General features: G+C 43.3%; 1 protein-coding gene across 1 annotated transcript in view; it reads right to left on the bottom strand.

Moving 5' to 3' along the window:
- LOC141259356 (uncharacterized) overlaps positions 1-20,798 on the bottom strand; it is a 751,467-nt gene that overhangs the window by 222,529 nt on the left and 508,140 nt on the right. The window contains exons 46-48 of the mRNA XM_073675220.1: positions 5,764-6,000; positions 5,207-5,347; positions 4,300-4,478 (exon numbers count right to left, since the gene is read on the bottom strand). Of these exons, the coding sequence (XP_073531321.1) occupies positions 4,300-4,478; positions 5,207-5,347; positions 5,764-6,000 (557 nt within the window). The remainder of the gene's footprint in view (positions 1-4,299; positions 4,479-5,206; positions 5,348-5,763; positions 6,001-20,798) is intronic.

Raw genomic sequence — 20,798 nt, 5'->3', positions numbered from 1 at the left:
TTGTTGCTGCTGCCTCATAACCCTAATATAACTACCATAACCCTAAGGCTGGCACAGGTGAGGGAGCACTCAGTTTTCAAGGATCACAGAGATGTCTACTGGTAAGTCATGCGGAGCAAGCATTTGCTCATTGGAAACTTCGCAGAGCAGGTGACACTGCTTATCCAGATAATAAGTCAATTAGGACTTACTTTTCAAAGCCAGAAAAAGTTCTCAATTTTGCTTTTATAACATGGGTCTAAAAGCATGGCTATCCTATATTTATCCCTTTGCTTGATGTAAACAATCTGCCTGTCATCCCTCAAGCATTCCAAAATACTGCTTGCCATACAGGCCAGCACAATCGAAGGGCCTGCTGATTTATTTTCATCACCCCTCTTTGACGGTTGGTTATGACTAGTGTGATAACAACTCTGTCATCCTCATCCACTCCTGTGCTAAATTTTATGTCCACATCCAACTGCTGCTGCTGTTCCTTCTCCAAACCCTGCAATTATATAACATAGACCTTCATTGTCTCTAACAGACACAGAGCGGCAATGAACATGTACAAGTTGCTGTTCCTACATCTAATTTTTTATTCTGGTGATTAATATGAGAGGAATGAAATATCTGTAGTTGATTCCACACTTATCCCTACTGGTAATTTTGACACCTCTTCAAAGGGCTTCAGTAGGTGAAATGCTTCTTTCCTCAGCAGCCAATGCAAAAGTAACCCATGCTCCAGTTTGGATGCTGAATGATTTAGTCCAACTCCACTTCACTCTGTTTGCACTGATCACTCGGCTTTACTCTTTTTGATGCTGCATATTTTAATATATGCAGTATCAAATTTCAGTGGATTGTGACATCACAAACCAGATGGTGCTCTGGCAAATCATTATAATTTTGCAAAGCCAAAAGTTTGTATGTTGCACATTTGAAATGAGCTGAGACTTTCACGGCAGTGTAATTCACCTTTCTCATGCGGGTATATTTCTGAAACAAATGTTGTGTAATTAAATCAAAGAGTTGTGCCATGAACAGAATATGAGTTAATTTGCCCAAATGTAAGGCAGCCAGAATGTTCTGGACATTGTCTCGCATGACAATTACCAGTTACAGTTTATGACGAACAAGCCAGCATAAGAGTCCATTGCCAGACAACCATTGCCTGGCAGCGGAAAGAGACATAGTTACCAAACATGAAGGCTTCACCACCTGTCCTGCTAGGGGTGGTGCATCACTTATGTTCAAAATGGTCACCTAGTGAGTTGAGAAACTTATGTATAATCACTGCCCATAGTTGTTGCTCCAGATGTCTACTGTGCAGTGTATTTTGGAGCTCAAAGACAAATCAAGAGCCCCTAAGTTCTTCTGCACGTGTGACTAGAGAGCAGGAACACATTTCTTTGAGAAATACTTGTTGCTGGATATCCTACAGTGAGGCTGAGTCCTTGTCATCATTTCTCAAAAGTCAACAAACTGCACACGGTGGAACGGCAGTGACTGCACCACCAGCAGCTTTACCAGGTAAGTGTTTATTTGATAACTCATTGGCTGTCTGAGATCATACACCTGTTTTCTCAATGTATAATCGGTGATGGATATTACCTGATGCGTACACCCGCACAAAGTAATTTGCGGCAACATCCAGTAGTATTGTTGTCGTGCCTATGATTGTAAAGTTCAACTAGTAAAATTGTTGCAAAACCTTAACTTTTTTTTGTAATTTATTGTATTCCTTTAGATATTTTATGAAATGTAGTTATTCCCTCCATGAACAAAAATATAATGTAAAAAAGATAAGACAAAATATGCTAGATAGGTTCACGTCCTAAAAACGAGCACCTGCAACATCATTGTATTTGGGGTCTAATGATTGTAATGATGGTTACAACAATAAAGTATATATAGTGCTCAGCCTAAATTAGTACATCAGCATAAAAGTAAGATTTTAATCACTATAGCACTGAACACAAAAACAATTTTCAATATTTTGACCAGACTTAGTTTCATAGAACATTTTTTTAGCCATAACATGAAAGTAAGATTAATAAGATAACTTTCATAACAAACTCTTCAGTTTTACTCAAATTAGTTGGTGCAAAAAGTAATACACTCAATATTAAAAACTACTACATATAATATTTTGTATGACCTCCATGATTTTTAAGGACAGGACCAAGTCTGTTAGGTATGGAATGAACATGTTGGTGTCATATTGCAGTATCTATCTTTTTGCATTTTTCAATAATGACTTGTTTTAGAGCCTGGATGCTGGATGGAGAGTGATGCTCAACTTGTCTTTTCAGAATTCCCCATAGGTTTTCAATTGGGTTCAGATCAGTAGACATACTTGGCCACTGAATCACTTCCATTCTGATGTTCCTCAGAAATGCAACAGTGACCTTAGATGTGTGTTTTGGATCATTGTCTTTTGGAAAAGTACATGTCTAACAAGGGCACAGAGTGATGGTAGCATCTTCTCTTTCAATATAGAAAAGTATATCTGTGAATTCTTGACACCATCAATGAAATGTAACTCCCCAACACCAGGAGCATTCACGCAGCCCCATATAAGGACACTGCCCCCATGATGTTTCACTGTAAGCACCATGCATTTTGTTCATACTTCTCCCCTTTGGGATACCATAAAATTTTGATACCATCAGTTCCAAAAAACATTTATCTTAAAGGGAATCTGTCACGAGGTTTTTACTACTTCATCTGATCGCAGCATAATGTAGGAAAAGAGACCCTAATTCCAATGTTGTATCATTTAGTTTACTGGGTGCAGCAGTTGAGACACAATCAGATTTTTTAGATGTAGCAAGAAGCAGAGCTCAGAAAGTTAATCCTGCCCACACCACAGCTTTCTGTTACTAGACATTGTACACAATGAGCTGCTTACAGAGAAGGGGGCATAGTCGGACCAGTGCTTGCATGCACTGTGGTCAGGGCAATGATAATGTCCTAGAGATAAAACCTTCATTGTATGTAAACAATAGTACTTAGCCTAATAAATGACACATTTCTGGATTCTGCGTTTCAGCCCCTATCTCCTGCTGTCTTCAGATTACATAGCAAAAAGCTGCTAATGGACTCCATTTAATCCCATCACTCCAGTGTATAGAGTCTCAGTAGTCTTCTTATTTTTCAGCATGGACCCAGGATAATTTTGGGTGTGTTTTGTGCATGGGCTTTAGGAGAGGCTTCCTTTGTGAACAACATCTAACTAACTGCAGTGAACTTTTAGGCCAATTTGTCTCATCAGAACACTGTGCTGTTTAGGTGTTAACTTCCATGGTCAGCCTGGACGTCTCTGTGAGATGGTTGTAGCTCCGTCTTTGTTAAATTTTTGTATCACATTTGCTAAAGTGTTCTGACTAATAAGTAAAGCTTTGCTGATCTTCTTCTAGCCTTTACTTTTCTTGTGTTAATAATAATTTTTCCTCGGGTCCTGTGCCATTTTTCTTTCATATGGCTGCGTTGCTGACAGTATCAAATGTGAAGGGGTTTTCTTTGTTAAGTAACACCCTTTTACAGTCAACTGTCAGCTGGACTCCTGTTTGATAAATAATTAAATTTACCTGTGGTTAAATTCTTGTTAATTGTAATTCTGTAATGTAAGGCTGTGTGCGCACGATACGTTTTTGGTGAGTTGTGTAAAAAAAATGCGAGTAACTTATTTTACTTAGAGGGTGCAGAAATGGTGCAGACAATCTGCAAAAAAAAAAACTGACCAAAAGCTCACTGTAGGATCCTCTCATCATGGTATCCCATAGGAAATGTTGATTCTGAAAGAGACTACCTCCATTTTCAATGTGATTCATCACTAAAGTAGTACACCACAATCAGACTTAGATCTATGTTTATGCATGTATGAATGAGCTGTAGCGCTGATTTTTTATTTTTTGCAGATCCTAGCGATCTGTCCTTGCAGACTGTTTGAATTTGACAGGACCAGTGAATTTTGACTCAAAGTTGATTCTACACGAATTGATCCGCTTTTTTATAGTTTTAATTTAAGAAATTGTCACCTAGAATGACAACCTTTAAAGACCTATTGTGAACAACCAGTCATTCAGAAAGCAGTGTAAAAATGTATGACCTGTATAATGCGGTATACTGAGGTACCCTAAGCACTTTTTGTGTGAGTTCACCAGAGGATCCTCTTGGCCTCTTATGAGCCAGTGACACCCTGGTTCTTATAGAAACAAGAGATGTCTGCACCTGGTCATAGGAAAGAATAGGTTTATATTGCCTATGAACATTCATCTAAATATTAAGCAAAACATGAATGCTTTTGCTACTTACAGAAAGAGAACTTCCATGGACTTTAGAGGGTTGACTATAATCACACTCAGATCTGATATTACAGCCGCAGAGAACAAAGGACAGCGGTAAGCTGGATGAATGGTTTTGGGAGTCAGTTGCTATAAGAAGGAAGGTAAATCCGTCCTTGCTTGTCGGTTTCCATGTCAAAATTCCATCTTCTTTTGCAGCCATAAAAAAATGAGAAAATAAATCATATTACAGTAAGTGATATATATTTTTCTATTGTTTGTTAATATGCACTTATAGCAATAATTAAAGACTCCTCAATATTTCTTCTTGTACATCAAGGTTTATGTATTTATTTGGCACTTAACTTTTCCATATATTAATACATTTTATTCTTATTTCATCTGGTTTATTTTTTCTACAAATGCTCTATCATTTGTAACTATTTTTTATTGCTCCAATGTTTCAAGTAATAAATTAAAGAGGAAAAAACTTTTCAGTTTTGTTTAGTATAATATTTATGTTTTTTTTCCTGTATATAGAATTATGTCTCCATATGTTGTAATCATAGGTCACCATTAAAATAACATGAGGGAGCTAAGTAATGTGACTGCACAGGTTAGTTTGTAATCTCTAGCGATGGAGACATCTAGGTCTTCATAAGCACTGTAACCACAAAATGGTGGCACTTTTTAAATCAAGACTATTTGCTAAATTTATTCACTTTTTTATTTTAGGTGCACTTGATTATTACAAAATTATTTTACAAGTGCTCAAAGTCCTTAAAAGACATGAGGTACCATAATTTTATATAAAATGTAAAGAACATGTAAAGATAATAAAGTTTACTGTAAATAAATCATTAATTTTATGCAAAGGCTTACTTTAAAAAAGCAATAGAGACTTATACATATGATGTGCAATTATAATTATCACTCACCAGTCAGGTTAATATCTGGATTTGTATCAGGATCAGCAGAGAAAACCACACCTGCGCCATCGGCAGTATACTGCACTGTAACAGTACTATGTATAAAGGCTTCAATAGTCAAATTTCCAGTAATAGATGGAGCAGCAGCATCTGTAAACACAAGGAGAATGAGGCTATATGATCTTTGTTGTGAAGAATTATCCTACAAAACAGTACTAAGTGCTAAGTCTAAGATCAATCGTTCCCTGAGTTATTATCTATATTACATAGGTATAGCGTTCATCATTACTGCACTCCAAAATCTAGCCATGGATCATTGCTTTTTGCACATTTTGCAATGATATTGAATGATTTTGCTCTTCTTTCTCAGCATAACAATGATTCCTGACTTCCCATGGAAATACCTACATAAAGTGCAATGGGGGCCATTGCTTCCTCTATTAAATAATTTAAAACAAAGGGAGCAAAGAAGCACAGTATATTGTATTATCCTTGTGAAACAATAGTCATAATACAGAAAGGAATGAAGAGAACAGCAAAAAAAATATTTAGATTAAGATACTCACTTAAAGTGATATTGGCTTCTTCCAGTTGCAGAGACACCTTCATTGTAGCTAAGCCGAGTTCTGTGTCATTTGTGACCAGGGCATCATATATACATTCAGTTTTACCAGCACAAGTCTTTTCCAATTCTGCATACTGATCTTTATATTGATCTCTCAAATCACCAAGGAAAGCTGGTATGAATGAGTCTTTTTCTTGTGTGTGTGGCTCTTTAAACAAGCTCGCCTCATTGACTTTCCCTGTGTGACAGAGACATATTTCTCAAGATACAACTCGCACCATTTTACAGAATATATAAATATAATCTGCACAAAGTATAATGTACATTATTATTATTTATTATTATAGTGCCATTCATTCCATGGCGCTTTACATGTGAGAAGGGGTATACGTAGCAAATACACTTACAATAATCTTGAAAAAAACGAGTGAGCGACTGATACAGGAGGAGAGAGGACCCTGCCCGTGAGGGCTCGCAATCTACAAGGAATGGGTGAGGATACAGTAGGTGAGGGTAGAGCTGGTCGTGCAACGGTATGGTGGAGCGGTGTTTACTGCAGGTTGTACGCTTGTTGGAAGAGGTGGGTCTTCAGGTTCCTTTTGAAGGTTTCCACAGTAGGCGAGAGTCTGATATGTTGGGATAGAGAGTTCAAGAGTAGGGGGGATGCACGGTAGAAGTATTGTATGCGATTGTGGGAAGAGGAGATAAGACGGGAGTAGAGATGGAGATCTTGTGAGGATCGGAGGTTGCGTGTAGGTAAGTACCAGGAGACTAGGTCACAGATGTATGGAGGAGACAGGTTGTGGATGGCTTTGTATGCCAAGGTTAGGGTCTTGAACTTGAGTCTCTGGGCAATGGGGAGCCAGTGAAGGAATTGACAGAGAGGAAAGGCCTGGGAATAGCGGGGGGACAGGTGGATTAGCCAAGCATCATAGTTTAGGATAGATTGGAGGGGTGCGAGAGTGTTAGAAGGGAGGCCACAGAGCAGGAGGTTGCAGTAGTTGAGGCGGGAGATGATGAGGGCATGCACTAGTGTTTTTGCAGAGACTTTGCTGAGGAATGTGCGGATCCGCGAGATATTTCTGAGTTGGATTCAGCAGGAAGTGGAGAGGGCTTGGATATATGGTTTGAAGGAGAAATCAGAGTTCAGGGTTACACCGAGGCAGCGAGCTTGTGTTACTGGGGAGAGTGGGCAGTCATTAACTTTCATGGATAGATCAGTTGAGGGGGTTGAGTGAGGTGGGGGAAAGATGATGAATTCAGTTTTATCCATGTTAAGCTTTAGAAATCTGGCGAAGAAGAAGGATGAAATAGCAGACAGGCAGTGTGAGATTCTGGTTAGTAAGCAGGAGATATCAGGTCCAGAGAGGTAGATCTGTGCGTCATAAGCATAGACGTGATACTGAAAGACGTGAGACTCTATGAGCTGTCCCAGGCCAAATGTGTAGATAGAGAAGAGCAGGGGCTCTAGGACTGAACCTTGGGGGACACTGACAGATAGGGGGCGAGATGAGGAGGTGGTGTGTGAGTGGGAGACATTAAATCACCTGTCTGTTAGGTATGAAGAGATTCAAGATTGGGCCAAGTCTGTGATGTCAGGAGAAGAGAGAGTCTGTAGTAAGAGGGAATGGTCCGCCGTGTCAAAGGCAGATGACAGGTTCAGGAGGAGGAGGACAGAGTAGTGATGCTTAGATTTTGCCGTTAGTAGGTCATTGGTGACTTTAGTCCGGGCAGTTTCAGTAGAATGGTGCAGTCGGCAGCCTGATTGTAAGCGATCAAAGAGGGAGCAGGAGGAGAGGTGGGAGGACAGTTTAAGGTGGACATGTTGTTCCAGTAGTTTTGAGGCGTAGGGGAGGAGCGATATGGGGCAATAGGTAGACAGAGAGGATGGGTCAAGGGAGGGCTTTTTGAGGATGGATGTGATTGAGTCATGTTTGAAACATGAGGGGAAGACGACAGTTGTTAGTGACAGGTTGAAAAGGTGGGTTAGGGTTGGGAAGAAGACTGTTGAAAGGTTAGGGATTAGGTGGGATGGCATTGGGTCGGGTTCACTTGTGGTGAGGTATGACTTGAAGAGTAAAGAGGAAACTTGATCTTCTGTAATGGTGGATAAGCTGGTTTTGGAGGAGGAAGGTTGGGTAGATATGAGGAGAGGCTGTGGGGACTTAAGGCAAACGCTTTGTCTGATGATGTCAATCATCTGCTTGAAGAATGAGGCAAAGTCTTCGGCTGAGATGAGAGGAGAGGGAGGAGGCACTGGGGAACGGAGGACAGAATTGAAAGTGTTGAATAGCTGTTTAGGGTTGTGAGACCTGGAGGATAGGAGAGATAAGAAGTAAGTTTGTTTTGCTACAGTGAGTGTGGACTTGAAAATGGTGAGGGATTGTTTAAACGCGATGAAGTGCTCATTGGAGCGGGACCTTTTCCATCTCCGTTCAGCAACCATGGAGGCACATCACAGTACTTTAGCCTTGTTGGTGTGCCATGGTTAGCTATTTATTGTGCAAGCTTTGGTGTGAGAGGGGCAAACGAATCGAGATCTGCAACTGTTGTGGTGTTATATAAAGCAGCAGTAATGTCTGCATCATGTAAGGAACTTATGTCTGTAAGAGGGAGGAGGTATTCAGAGAGTGAGTGTAGGTCAAGGGGTTTGAGATTTCTTCGAGGGTGTGTAAGTTTGTGGAGTGGGGTTTGTGGACCTGGAGAGGAGAGGGAAGAGAATGTAAGTAGGTTGTGGTCAGATAGAGGGATAAGTGAGTTAGAGAGGTTAGATAGGGAACAGAGGCGGGTGAAGATGAGGTCTAGTGTGTGGCCATCTTTGTGAGTGGCTGTGGAAGACAACTGAGCAAGGCCGAAGGAGGAAGTGAGGGATAGAAGCTTAGAGACAGATGAGTGGGAAGTGTCAATGGGGATGTTGAAGTCACCCATGATGATAGTGGGCATGTCAGTGGAAAGGAAGTGAAGTAGCCAGGTGGTGAAATGGTTGAGAAAGGTGGTGGCTGACCCTGGGGGATGGTAAATGACAGCCAGTTGGAGGTTGGAGGGGGAGTAGATGCTCACACAGTGCACCTCAAAAGAGGGGAGAGTAACGGAGGGGGGTAGTGGCATTTGGGTGAAGGCACAGGAATCAGAGAGGAGAAAGCCTACTCGTCCACCATGTTTGCTGCTGGGTGGTGTGGGAAAGGTGTTATCCACCATATGAGAGTGCAGCTGGAGAAGCTGTGTCAGAAGGGATTAGCCTGGTTCGGTGATGGCGAGGAAGGAAAGTTTGTTAGTAATGAAAAGATCATGAATGTAGGAAAGTTTGTTACAGAAGGAGCGAGCGTTCCATAGAGCTCCTGTTAGTGCAACTGGGGAAGTGGGGGCTGGGTGAATGTTAATGAGGTTAGAGAGGTTGCGAGAGTTTGTGACAGATCGTGGATAGGAGGTGGAAGTGACTGTGGGGATGTGGTGAGGAGGACCAGGATTTGGAGAGATATCACCAGCAGTGAGGAGGAGCAGAGAAAGTGTTAGCAGGTGGGAGCAGGAGAGAGCATGAGGTGGTTGTCTGTGCTTAGAGACACAAGACTGAATGTTGAGGAATAGATCTGAGGAGGAGGTCAGGTGGATGGGGATGATGGAGGTAGAGATGAAGAGTTCTTTACTAGGTGTAGGGATTAGGGAGGTTAGTAGAAAGTGAAGGACTATAGGAAAGAGAGTGAAAACTAACAAAAACATGGTTAAAAGAGAGTAAGCAGTCAAAGTGTGAGTTACCTGACTCCTGCCCTGACTAACTGCCTCTGAAGTAACTGCCTACACTTGGAGACAAAGACGCACTTTGCGGAAGAAGGCATGTGCATCAACCCCACAAGCGTGCACCCCTTATGCAGCTTCTAAATTTATGGGTCAGACTAAACCATCAGGTGAGGGTCATTGTGGGAGCTGCTTGTGGATAAATTAGCAGCTGGTCAGATCACCAGGAGATGGCTGGGTGATCAAAGACAGAGCTAGTGCTGTGTGGGGATATGCGGTTTAGCACTTTTAGGTATCTGATAAAGTCTACAGTGGGGTACAGTGGGGAAAGGACAGACATACCAGTGAGTATTGAATTGAATGTAATAGAGAAAGCAGAAATATTAAGCAGATTGATAAATCTACCCAACTATGCCCATCTATGCCCTACTGTGTGACACTGGATCATTGGAGAGCTGTAATCCCGATCTGCCACAGGTTCAGCTCTACAGCTCTATAGTATTCATCACGATAATCGCTGAATCTGAATTTCATTTCTGTTATCACATGTTGGCGTATTTCTTAACTGACACATGACAAATACCATTGCAGCTGTCATTTCATCTATGACAGATTGATCGAAAAACAATAGACTTTTCATTTTAAAGTGAACCTGTCATCTGGTTCATGCTGCCGAAACAGCAGGAAGCATGAATTCAGTGTCTGGTTACATCTACCTTTGAATATCTATAACATAACAAAATTTCGTTTTGATAGAATTTTGAAAGCATTTAATCAAGTTCACTGACTGGACATAATCATATCTTATAATGTAATAACATTACTGTAATGGTGCCTGTCTGACTTTTCAGGCTCTGGTGTCCAGTTTTAGTTGAGGAAAAAAAATTGTTTAAAGGGTTTAGGTCATCATCTTCAGCAGAAGGCCACCACTTCCTAAACTCACAGTTTTCTGAAAGCTGGGGGTTGGGTGCACTTCATTGATTAATAGTTTGGACCAAGAATATTGTCTATCGTCATGCTGTCAGCCCACACTGTAAGCTCCCAATCCTGCTATTGTCACAGCTAGGTTTTCTCAAACATCTCCAACTGTCATGGCAGCATCAGGGTCTGTGGATTTCTGAGATTTAGACATTCCTCCTTGAGACTACATAGATACAGTAGCTATGGTAAGCACAGAGTGACTCGAGGGTTGACTTCTAGAGCTGCAGCTCCTAGGCAGGTGAGAAGGAGTTGGCTTGTTGGTTGCCTGTGGTCACATGCTGTGGGGAACCAGTCGTGTCTGCTCTTTCCCTATTTAAGCTGGCTCAACCATTTAGGTGGTGCCAGCAATAGTTCTCTTTCCTGGTCTGGAGAGTTGGACACGACCTGGTTATTAGTGGTTATTTCTAAAGTTGTTGCAAACTGTGTTTTCATAACCCTTTGCTTTCCCCCCTAGGTATCTTTATATTACTTTGTTGCCTCTCAGGCTGTACATTTTATTTTCGTCTGTGTATTTCACTGAGAGAGTGTTGTGTGATTGTGCTTCTGTTTCTGATCTGTCTGTCTTGTTATGTATTTCCGAATACACTGTAAAGACTATTGCTACTTAGGAGCATAGGAAGGAACGAGGCTCAGGCATCTCCACCTTCTGGGGTAATCCTGGGACAGGGATAGCCAGGGACCCATAACCTGAGGGTCAGTATGGGTGCACATCTATTATCCTACAGTCACACCATGACATTATTGCTAGCCGTACTTTTCCCTACACTTCAGTATGGTTCTGTGGCGCCCCTGTAGGTTCAGTCGCCACAGAAGTACTGCATCTCACCCAGAGGTGTGGTATCTCACTTTCAGGTAAGGAAGGAGTACTGCCCGGGACCCTAACACCTGCATCCAACACTACACTACTCCAGACCAGCAGGAGGGGCAAGATGCGTCGCTCTCCCGCTGAGCCCTGTCCTGGCTGGAGTGGGGGGAACCAAAGTAGGGGGAACCATGTAGTGGGTGTGGGAGGATGAAGCAGATTAGGGCACTTGAGAAGAAGGAAATAAAAAGGGGAAGCCATCTTGTGAGGAGTGGTCAGTCTGATGAGTTCAGTCAGAGGAGTGTGTGGAGCAGGAGCTCAGCAGGAGCGGCCCCTAACTAGTGAGAATTGCAACATTCAACTAGGTAACCGGAGGGTGCAGCATTTCAGGTGCTGCAGCCAAAAGCCACATCTAACTCACAAAAAAGGTGGCCATAGAGGACCCAGGGGACAGAGAAGATGTCACCCGACAAGGCCCAGGGTCACTGGCTTGGGACACTGGGTGTGAGGTGCAGGGAGACGGCCAGAAGGAACATACAGAAGGGGGCTCCATTATGTACTCCGGAGGTACCTGCGGGTTTGCTGAACCCATCCCTGAGTAAGCACAGGACGACGTAGGGAGTTACCCTGGCCCTGGTAACTTGGAGTCTAAAAATCGTGAGTAAAACCCTGAAGACTGCACCCCACTGTCTCTGCTAATTATTACGTCATCCCCTGCACTACATTGCACAGCAACATCTATAACATCACCATTTCCTGCCCTGGAGCTAAGCTCTGCCTGTGGAGAGCTGAACTTAACTCTGCTGCACTAACATCAGCTCCAGAGGACCTGCTCCACAGCGGCGGCTCCCTTTTGCCGCATACCACAGGCGGCATCATGAACATTAAAAGAACTTTAAATCCCCTTTATTAAATCATTCTCCTTTTCATTGACTGCCCTGGGTCACGGAGCGGGTTATTGCCACTGTGACATCCCCTGCCCCAACGACCGGCCCAGCTACCCCACGGCCCAGGGGGCGAGTCAGTTCCGGTGACAGCTCTTGCAAGCTAAATGCAGGCTTTTTCTTTACAGGTGGCTAAATTAAAGGGGGAGTTCAGCAGCGAGCTCAGTCTGCCACACCAAACCAATCTTCTCTGGAACCCAAACTGGCTCTTCCGGAGGGATTTTTGGGGACACGCAGTCGGTTCATTAGTTTCAGAGGACCCCACTCCTCTGGACAAGAGGAACAGCAGGTGGGAATAATTATTTCACTTTTGAGTGGGGTCCCGCAGGCATGGGCTTTTTCCTTACCCTCAAATTCACCTATTTTTTTGACAGTAGATGTTTTTTTCTCAGCTTCTGGGCTCATCTATGATGATCCTGATAGAACATCACTGGCCAAGTTTAAGATCCGTTCTCTGCAACAGTGAGACTGGACGGCAGAGGATTACTGTGCTGAGTTTCGGCGCTGGCCCAGAAATACACAGTGGAATGACTCAGCGCTGAATAGACAGTTTTTCCAGGGTTTATCTGAGAGGGTTAAGGCGGTTATTGTAACGTAGGAGGCCTTTTCTTCTTTGGAGTGCACCATATCTTTAGTAATAAGTATTGACAGGCATTTTCAGCAAAGGTCCCATGACCCTAAAATATCCTGGGAGGGTACGTCTATACCTTTATTACCATTTCGGACATCACCTGAGGCCATGCAGTTAGGGTGACATTTCATGGGAGGAAACCCCTTTTCCAATCAAGAGGGGTGGAGTTTTTTTTTGTGGTAAACTGAACACTTTATCTGTACATGTCCCTCGGTGCCCAAATACAGATACAGTAGCAGCCGGAAAATTCTTAGACCCATGTTGTTTGGGGGATCTCAACCTGGGTCTATGTATGTCCTCCACTAAGGTGTCTCAATGTTTGATACCTGCCAGAGTTAAGATTGGGGGGCCAGGAAATTTATATTTCCATATTTCTTGATAGTGGTTCAGGGGCAAATATGATTGATGAGCAGTTTGCCTGTTCTTCAGGGTTGGATTTGAATAAATTTTCCAGTGCAGACATTTGGATTCCTCACCTTTGAGGGGGGATTTTCTGAGTGGGTACAGGGGCTGGAACTTCTTATAGGGTTACTTCATTCAGAGAGCATATCGTGTTACGTCCTCAGTGGTCTTCCTGCACAACTAGTGTTGGTGTTTCCTTGGTTGGCCCTACATAATCCCACTGTTGATTGGCAAACTCAGGAGATAACCAAATGAAGCTCATATTGTAAGGACCACTGTATAGGAACCTGTATTTCTGCAGTTACCACAAGCCTTCCTGGTCCTCTCTCTGATTTTTGTGATGTATTCTCAGAGATAGGATGTCAGGAGCTACCACACCACAGGCCCTATGACTGTACTGTACCATAAGGTTGTTTCCGGGAGCAAAGTTGCTCAAGTTTAAACTTTACTATTTATTTGATCAGGAGAGATTAGCTCTCAAGGAGTATATTACTGAGAATCGTCTGCGACCAATCAGCAGAGCATTGTTTAAATTTGGCGCCAAGCTCGCTGATTGGTCGCGTCTGGCGTCCGTGACCAATCAACACAGCAGTGTTTAAATGTGCCACATTTAAATAGCGTTGGCGACCAATCAGCGATTTTTAACACAAATGTCCGGACCTTTGTAACACCATGTGGATACTGTGGGGACATCAGCGGCTAGGGTGTCAAGGGAGGACCGGGGAGCGGCGCTGCGGGTCGGGATACTTCTGCTGCGAGCGCCCGCTCATGTCCCGAGTTCTCGCAGCGGAAGTATCCACACAGGCAGCGCCGCTGACATCCATGCGACTAGGGTGTGAAGGGAGGACCGGGGAGCGGCGCTGACATCCAATTGGTCGCGGCCGCTATTTAAATGTGCCGCACAAATCGGTGATTGGTCGCGGTCTTGGCCCGCGACCAATCACTGATCTTGCCGCTAAAGTTAAACACTACTGTGCTGATTGGTCGCGGACGCTGCCCGTGACCAATCACCGATTTGGGCGCCAAATTTAAATATCGGCCGCGACCAATCACCAATCTTGGCTCCACATTTAAACACCGCTGTGCTGATTGGTCGCGGACGCTATTTAAATGTGGCGACAAAATCGGTGATTGGTCGCGCCCAGCGTCGGCGACCAATCAGCACAGCGGTGTTTAAATGTGGAGCCAAGATCGGTGATTGGTCGCGGCCGATATTTAAATTTGGCGCCCAAATTGGTGATTGGTCGCGGGCAGTCAGCACAGTAGTGTTTAACTTTTGCGGTAAGATCAGTGATTGGTCGGGTCCGAAGACCGCAACCAATCATCGAATCGTCTTGGTGAGGACCGGGGAGCGGCGCTGCCTGTGCGGGTACTTCCGCAGCGAGAACCCGGGACATGAGCGGGCGCTCGCAGCAGAAGTATCCCGACCCGCAGCGCCGCTCCCCGGTCCTCCCTTCCGCATGGAGGTCAGCGACGCCGGCGGTCCTTCCACCGCTCATCTCCCGGCTGCATCTCCGTCCCGCAGATGGGTCCGGCGGTCGAAGTCCTTCTGCTGTTACCGGTCGGGAGATGAGCGCCTCGCAGCGCTCATCTCCTGGCTGCATCGCCGCTGAGCTCCGTCCCGCAGATGAGCCACTAACGGGTGCCATCTTTTTTCAGAAATCCCGCGGCGCTGTTTGGCCGCTGCCGGACCAATGAGCGACGCGGGATTTCCAGGACAGACAGACAGACAGAAAGACAGACAGACGGGATAAGACAATTATATAGTAGATATATATATAAATATATATATATTTTTATATATATATTGGAGGGTTTGGTACTCACGCAGCTGTGTTAGAGGTAGGCACAGGAAATGGATTCTTTAAAAACGTCCAAGGCAGGTTTATTGTACCGTCATAAACCACACTTTGAGAAGTAAGCAAAAGACAGTCTGGTCCGGCACAGAGTAACAAAAACAGAAAATAAACAGTCTATACAATATGGCGCGTTTGCCAGCTCATAGTCAGTGTTCTTTAACACAAACAATCTGTCTCCATTTTAAGTACAAGATACACACCCTGGGGTGGGGATATGTGAGCAGCCAGTCCTTCCCATCTCTTATGACTGCTCGGAAAAACAGGCCCTGATACGCCCTATTAACACTCTCAGCACTACATGTGCTGGAGCATTTTTTACCCGGGTTTACATCACCGAAGCTACCAACCTCGGTGACACATATCTCCCCTCAAGGACCTGTCCAGCAGCCATCCTACAATATATATACAGTACAGACCAAAAGTTTGGACACATCTTCTCATTTAAAGATTTTTCTGTATTTTCATGACTTTGAAAATTGTACATTCACACTGAAGGCATCAAAACTATGAATTAAGACATGTGGAATTATATACTTAACAAAAAAGAGTGAAACAACTGAAAATATGCCTTATATTCTAGGTTATTCAAAGTAGCCACCTTTTGCTTTGATGACTGCTTTGCACACTCTTGGCATTCTCTTGATGAGATTCAAGAGGTAGTCACCGGAAATGGTTTTTACTTCACAGCTGTGCCCTGTCAGGTTTAATAAGTGGGATTTCTTGCCTTATAAATGGGGTTGGGACCATCAGTTGTGTTATGCAGAAGTTTGGTGGATACATAGCTGATAGTCCTACTGAATATACTGTTAGAATTTGTATTATGGCAAGAAAAAAACAGCTAAGTAAAGAAAAACGAGTGGCCATCATTACTTTAAGAAATGGAGGTCAGTCAGTCTAAAAAATTGGGCAAACTTTGAATGTGTCCCCAAGTGCAGTTACAAAAACCATCAAGTGCTACAAAGAAACTGGCTCACATGAGGACCGCTCCAGGAAAGGAAGACCAAGAGTCACCTCTGCTTCTGAGGATGTTTATCCGAGTCACCAGCCTCAAAAATTGCAGGTTAACAGCAGCTCAGATTAGAGACCAGGTCAATGCCACACACAGTTCTAGAAGCAGACACATCTCTACAACAACTGTTAAGAGGAGACTTTGTGCAGCAGGCCTTCATGGTAAAATAGCTGCTAGGAAACCACTGCTAAGGACAGGCAACAAGCAGAAGAGCCTTGTTTGGGCTAAAGAACACAAGGAATGGACATTAGACCAGTGGAAATATGTGCTTTGATCTGATGAGTCCAAATTTGAGATCTTTGGTTCCAACCACCGTGTCTTTGTGCGACGCAGAAAAGGTGGATGGACTCTACATGCCTGGTTCCCACTGTGAAGCATGGAGGAGGAGGTGTGATGGTGTGGGAGTGCTTTGCTGGTGACACTGTTGGGGATTTATTCAAAATTGAAGGCATTCTGAACCAGCATGGTACAACAGCTTCTTGCAGCGGCATGCTATTCCATCCGGTTTGCGTTTAGTTGGACCATCATTTATTTTTCAACAGGACAATGACCCCAAACACACCTCCAGGCTGTGTAAGGGCTATTTGACCAAGCAGGAGAGTGATGGGTGCTACGCCAGATGACCTGGTCTTCACAGTCACCAGACCTGAACCCAATCGAGATGGTTTGGGGTGAGCTGGACCGCAGAGTGAAGGCAAAAGGGCTAACAAGTGCTAAGCATCTTTGGGAACTCCTTCAAGATTGTTGGAAGACCATTTCCGGTGACTACCTATTGAAGCTCATCAAGAGAATGCCAAGAGTGTGCAAAGCAGTCATCAAAGCAAAATCTTTAAATGAGAAGGTGTGTCCAAACTTTTGGTCTGTACTGTATATATATATATATATATATATATATATATATATATATATACAGTGTATATATATATATATATATATATATATATATATATATATATACTGTATATATACAGTGGTGGCCAAATTATTGGCACCCCTGCAATTCTGTCAGATAATACTCAGTTTCTTCCTGAAAATGATTGCAATCACAAATTCTTTTGTATTATTATCCTCATTTAATTTGCTTACAAGGAAAAAACACAAAAGAGAATGAAGCAAAAATCAAATCATTGATCATTTCACACAAAACTCCAAAAATGGGCCAGACAAAAGTATTGGCACCCTCAGCCTAATAATTGGTTGCACAACCTTTAGCCAAAATAACTGCGAACAACCGCTTCCGGTAACCATCAATGAGTTTCTTACAATGCTCTGCTGGAATTGTAGACCATTCTTCTTTGGCAAACTGCTCCAGGTCCCTGATATTTGAAGGGTGCCTTCTCCAAACTGCCATTTTGAGATCTCTCCACAGGTGTTCTATGCGATTCAGGTCTGGACTCATTGCTGGCCACCTTAGAAGTCTCCAGTGCTTTCTCTCAAACCATTTTATAGTGCTTTTGGAAGTGTGCTTTGGGTCATTGTCCTGCTGGAAGACCCATGACCTCTGAGGGAGACCCAGCTTTCTCACACTGGGCCCTACATTATGCTGCAAAAAATTTGTTGGTAGTCTTCAGACTTCATAATGCCATGCACACGGTCAAGCAGTCCAGTGCCAGAGGCAGCAAAGCAACCCCAAAACATCAGGGAACCTCCGCCATGTTTGACTGTAGGGACTGTGTTCTTTTCTTTGAATGCCTCTTTTTTTTTCCTGTACACTCTACGTTGATGCTTTTTGCCAAAAAGCTCTACTTTTGTCTCATCTGACCAGAGAACATTCTTCCAAAACATTTTAGGCTTTCTCAGGTAAGTTTTGGCAAACTCCAGCCTGGCTTTTTTTATGTCTCGGGGTAAGAAGTGGGGTCTTCCTGGGTATCCTACCATACAGTCCCTTTTCATTCAGATTCCAACGGATAGTACGGGTTGACACTGTTGTACCCTCGGACTGCAGGGCAGCTTGAACTTGTTTGGATGTTAGTCGAGGTTCTTTATCCACCATCCGCACAATCTTGCGTTGAAATCTCTCATCAATTTTTCTTTTCTGTCCACATCTAGGGAGGTTAGCCACAGTGCCATGGGCTTTAATCTGCTTGATGACACTGCGCACGGAAGAAACAGGAACATTCAGGTCTTTGGAGATGGACTTGTAGCCTTGAGATTGCTCATGCTTCCTCACAATTTGGTTTCTCAAGTCATCAGACAGTTCTTTGGTCTTCTTTCTTTTCTCCATGCTCAATGTGGTACACACAAGGACATAGGACAGAGGTTGAGTCAACTTTAATCCATGTTAACTGGCTGCAAGTGTGATTTAGTTATTGCCAACACCTGTTAGGTGCCACAGGTAAGTTACAGGTGCTGTTAATTACACGAATTAGAGAAGCATCACATGATTTTTCAAACAGTGCCAATACATTTGTCCACCCCCTTTTTTAGGTTTGGTGTGGAATTGTATCCAATTTGGCTTTAGGACAATTCTTTTTGTGTTTTTTCATTGAAGACAAATTAAATGAAGATAATAATACCAAAGAATTTGTGATTGCAATCATTTTCAGGAAGAAACTGAGTATTATCTGACAGAATTGCAGGGGTGCCAATACTTTTGGCCACCACTGTACAGTATAGACCAAAAGTTGGGACACACCTTCTCATTTAAAGATTTTTCTGTATTTTCATGACTTTGAAAATTGTACATTCACACTGAAGGCATCAAAACTATGAATTAACACATGTGGAATTATATACTTAACAAAAAAGTGTGAAACAACTGAAAATATGTCTTTTATTCTAGGTTCTTCAAAGTAGCCACCTTTTGCTTTGATGACTGCTTTGCACACTCTTGGCATTCTCTTGATGAGCTTCAAGAGGTGGTCATCGGAAATGGTTTTCACTTCTCAGCTGTGCCCTGTCAGGTTTAATAAGTGGGATTTCTTGCCTTATAAATGGGGTTGGGACCATCAGTTGTGTTGTGCAGAAGTCTGGTGGATACATAGCTGATAGTCGTACTGAATATACTGTTAGAATTTGTATTATGGCAAGAAAAAAGGAGCTAAGTAAAGAAAAACGAGTGGCCATCATTACTTTAAGAAATGAAGGTCAGTCAGTCCGAAAAATTGGGCAAACTTTAAATGTGTCCCCAAGTGCAGTTACAAAAACTATCAAGCGCTAAAAAGAAACTGACTCACATGAGGACCACCCCAGGAAAGGAAGACCAAGAGTCACCTCTGCTTCTGAGGATAAATTTATCCGAGTCACCAGCCTCAGAAATCGCAGGTTAACAGCAGCTCAGATTAGAGACCAGGTCAATGCCACACAGAGTTCTAGCAGCAGACCCATCTCTACAACAACTGTTAAGAGGAGACTTTGTGCAGCAGGCCTTCATGGTAAAATAGCTGCTAGGAAACCACTGCTAAGAACAGGCAAGAAGCAGAAGAGCCTTGTTTGGGCTAAAGAACACAAGGAATGGACATTAGACCAGTGGAAATATGTGCTTTGGACTGATGAGTCCAAATTTGAGATCTTTGGTTCCAACCATCGTGTCTTTGTGCGACGCAGAAAAGGTGGATGGACTCTACATGCCTGGTTCCCACCGTGAAGCATGGAGGAGGAGGTGTGATGGTGTGGGGGTGCTTTGCTGGTGACACTGTTGGGGATTTATTCAAAATTGAAGGCATACTGAACCAGCATGGCTACCACAGCTTCTTGCAGCGGCATGCTATTCCATCCGGTTTGCGTTTAGTTGGACCATCATTTATTTTTCAACAGGACAATGACCCCAAACACACCTCCAGGCTGTGTAAGGGCTATTTGACCAAGCAGGAGAGTGATGGGGTGCTACGCCAGATGACCTGGTCTTCACAGTCACCAGACCTGAACCCAATTGAGATGGTTTGGGGTGAACTGGACTGCAGAGTGAAGGCAAAAGGGCTAACAAGTGCTAAGCATCCTTGGGAACTCCTTCAAGATTGTTGGAAGACCATTTCCGGTGACTACCTCTTGAAACTCATCAAGAGAATGCCAAGAGTGTGCTGCCTTTACAAAGTAATATTACGCCTGATGAAGTCCTAGTTTTCTCTTTCATTGACTCCATTAAGTATGATGCCAACAAAAATTGCTCCGAAAAACAGCATGAAAACCCCATGGTGAATTCCTCCACATTAGCCTCTACATGCACAGTGTAATGACCCTACTGTACCTCACTTAAACTCCCAAGGAAAAGTAAGGTGACCTCAACACAGTATGATCTCCCAACTGTTACCCCCCACACAGCTCTCCATGCAGAATAATGGGCCTACATTCAGTATAATGGCCCCATACCTTTCCACACTGTATAATGGCCTGCACTAGTCCTCCATACAATATAATGTCCCACAAACAGCCCTCCACAAAGTATGATGGACCCCACACAAATCATTACACTGTACAAATGCTTGAATACTGTATAATGGCCCCCGTATAGCCCTCCAAATATTTTAATGGCCCCTACATAGCCTTTCATATAGTATAATGGACCCCATATAGTCATCTATAAAGTATAATGTGTCCTCCATTATCCTCAATATAGTATATTGCACTCCCCATAGTCCTTCATTTAGTATAATGCACTCCGCATCGTCCTCCATATAGTATAATGCTCTCCCCATGGTCCTCCATATAATTTAATGCTCTCCCCATGATCCTCCATA

Source organism: Phyllobates terribilis, unplaced genomic scaffold (assembly GCF_046119375.1).
Source record: "Phyllobates terribilis strain yellow unplaced genomic scaffold, ASM4611937v1 Scaffold_3__8_contigs__length_932513732, whole genome shotgun sequence".
Lineage (NCBI taxonomy): Eukaryota > Metazoa > Chordata > Amphibia > Anura > Dendrobatidae > Phyllobates > Phyllobates terribilis.
Note: the sequence above shows the minus strand (reverse complement) of the source record. Positions and strands in the feature narration are given on the sequence as shown.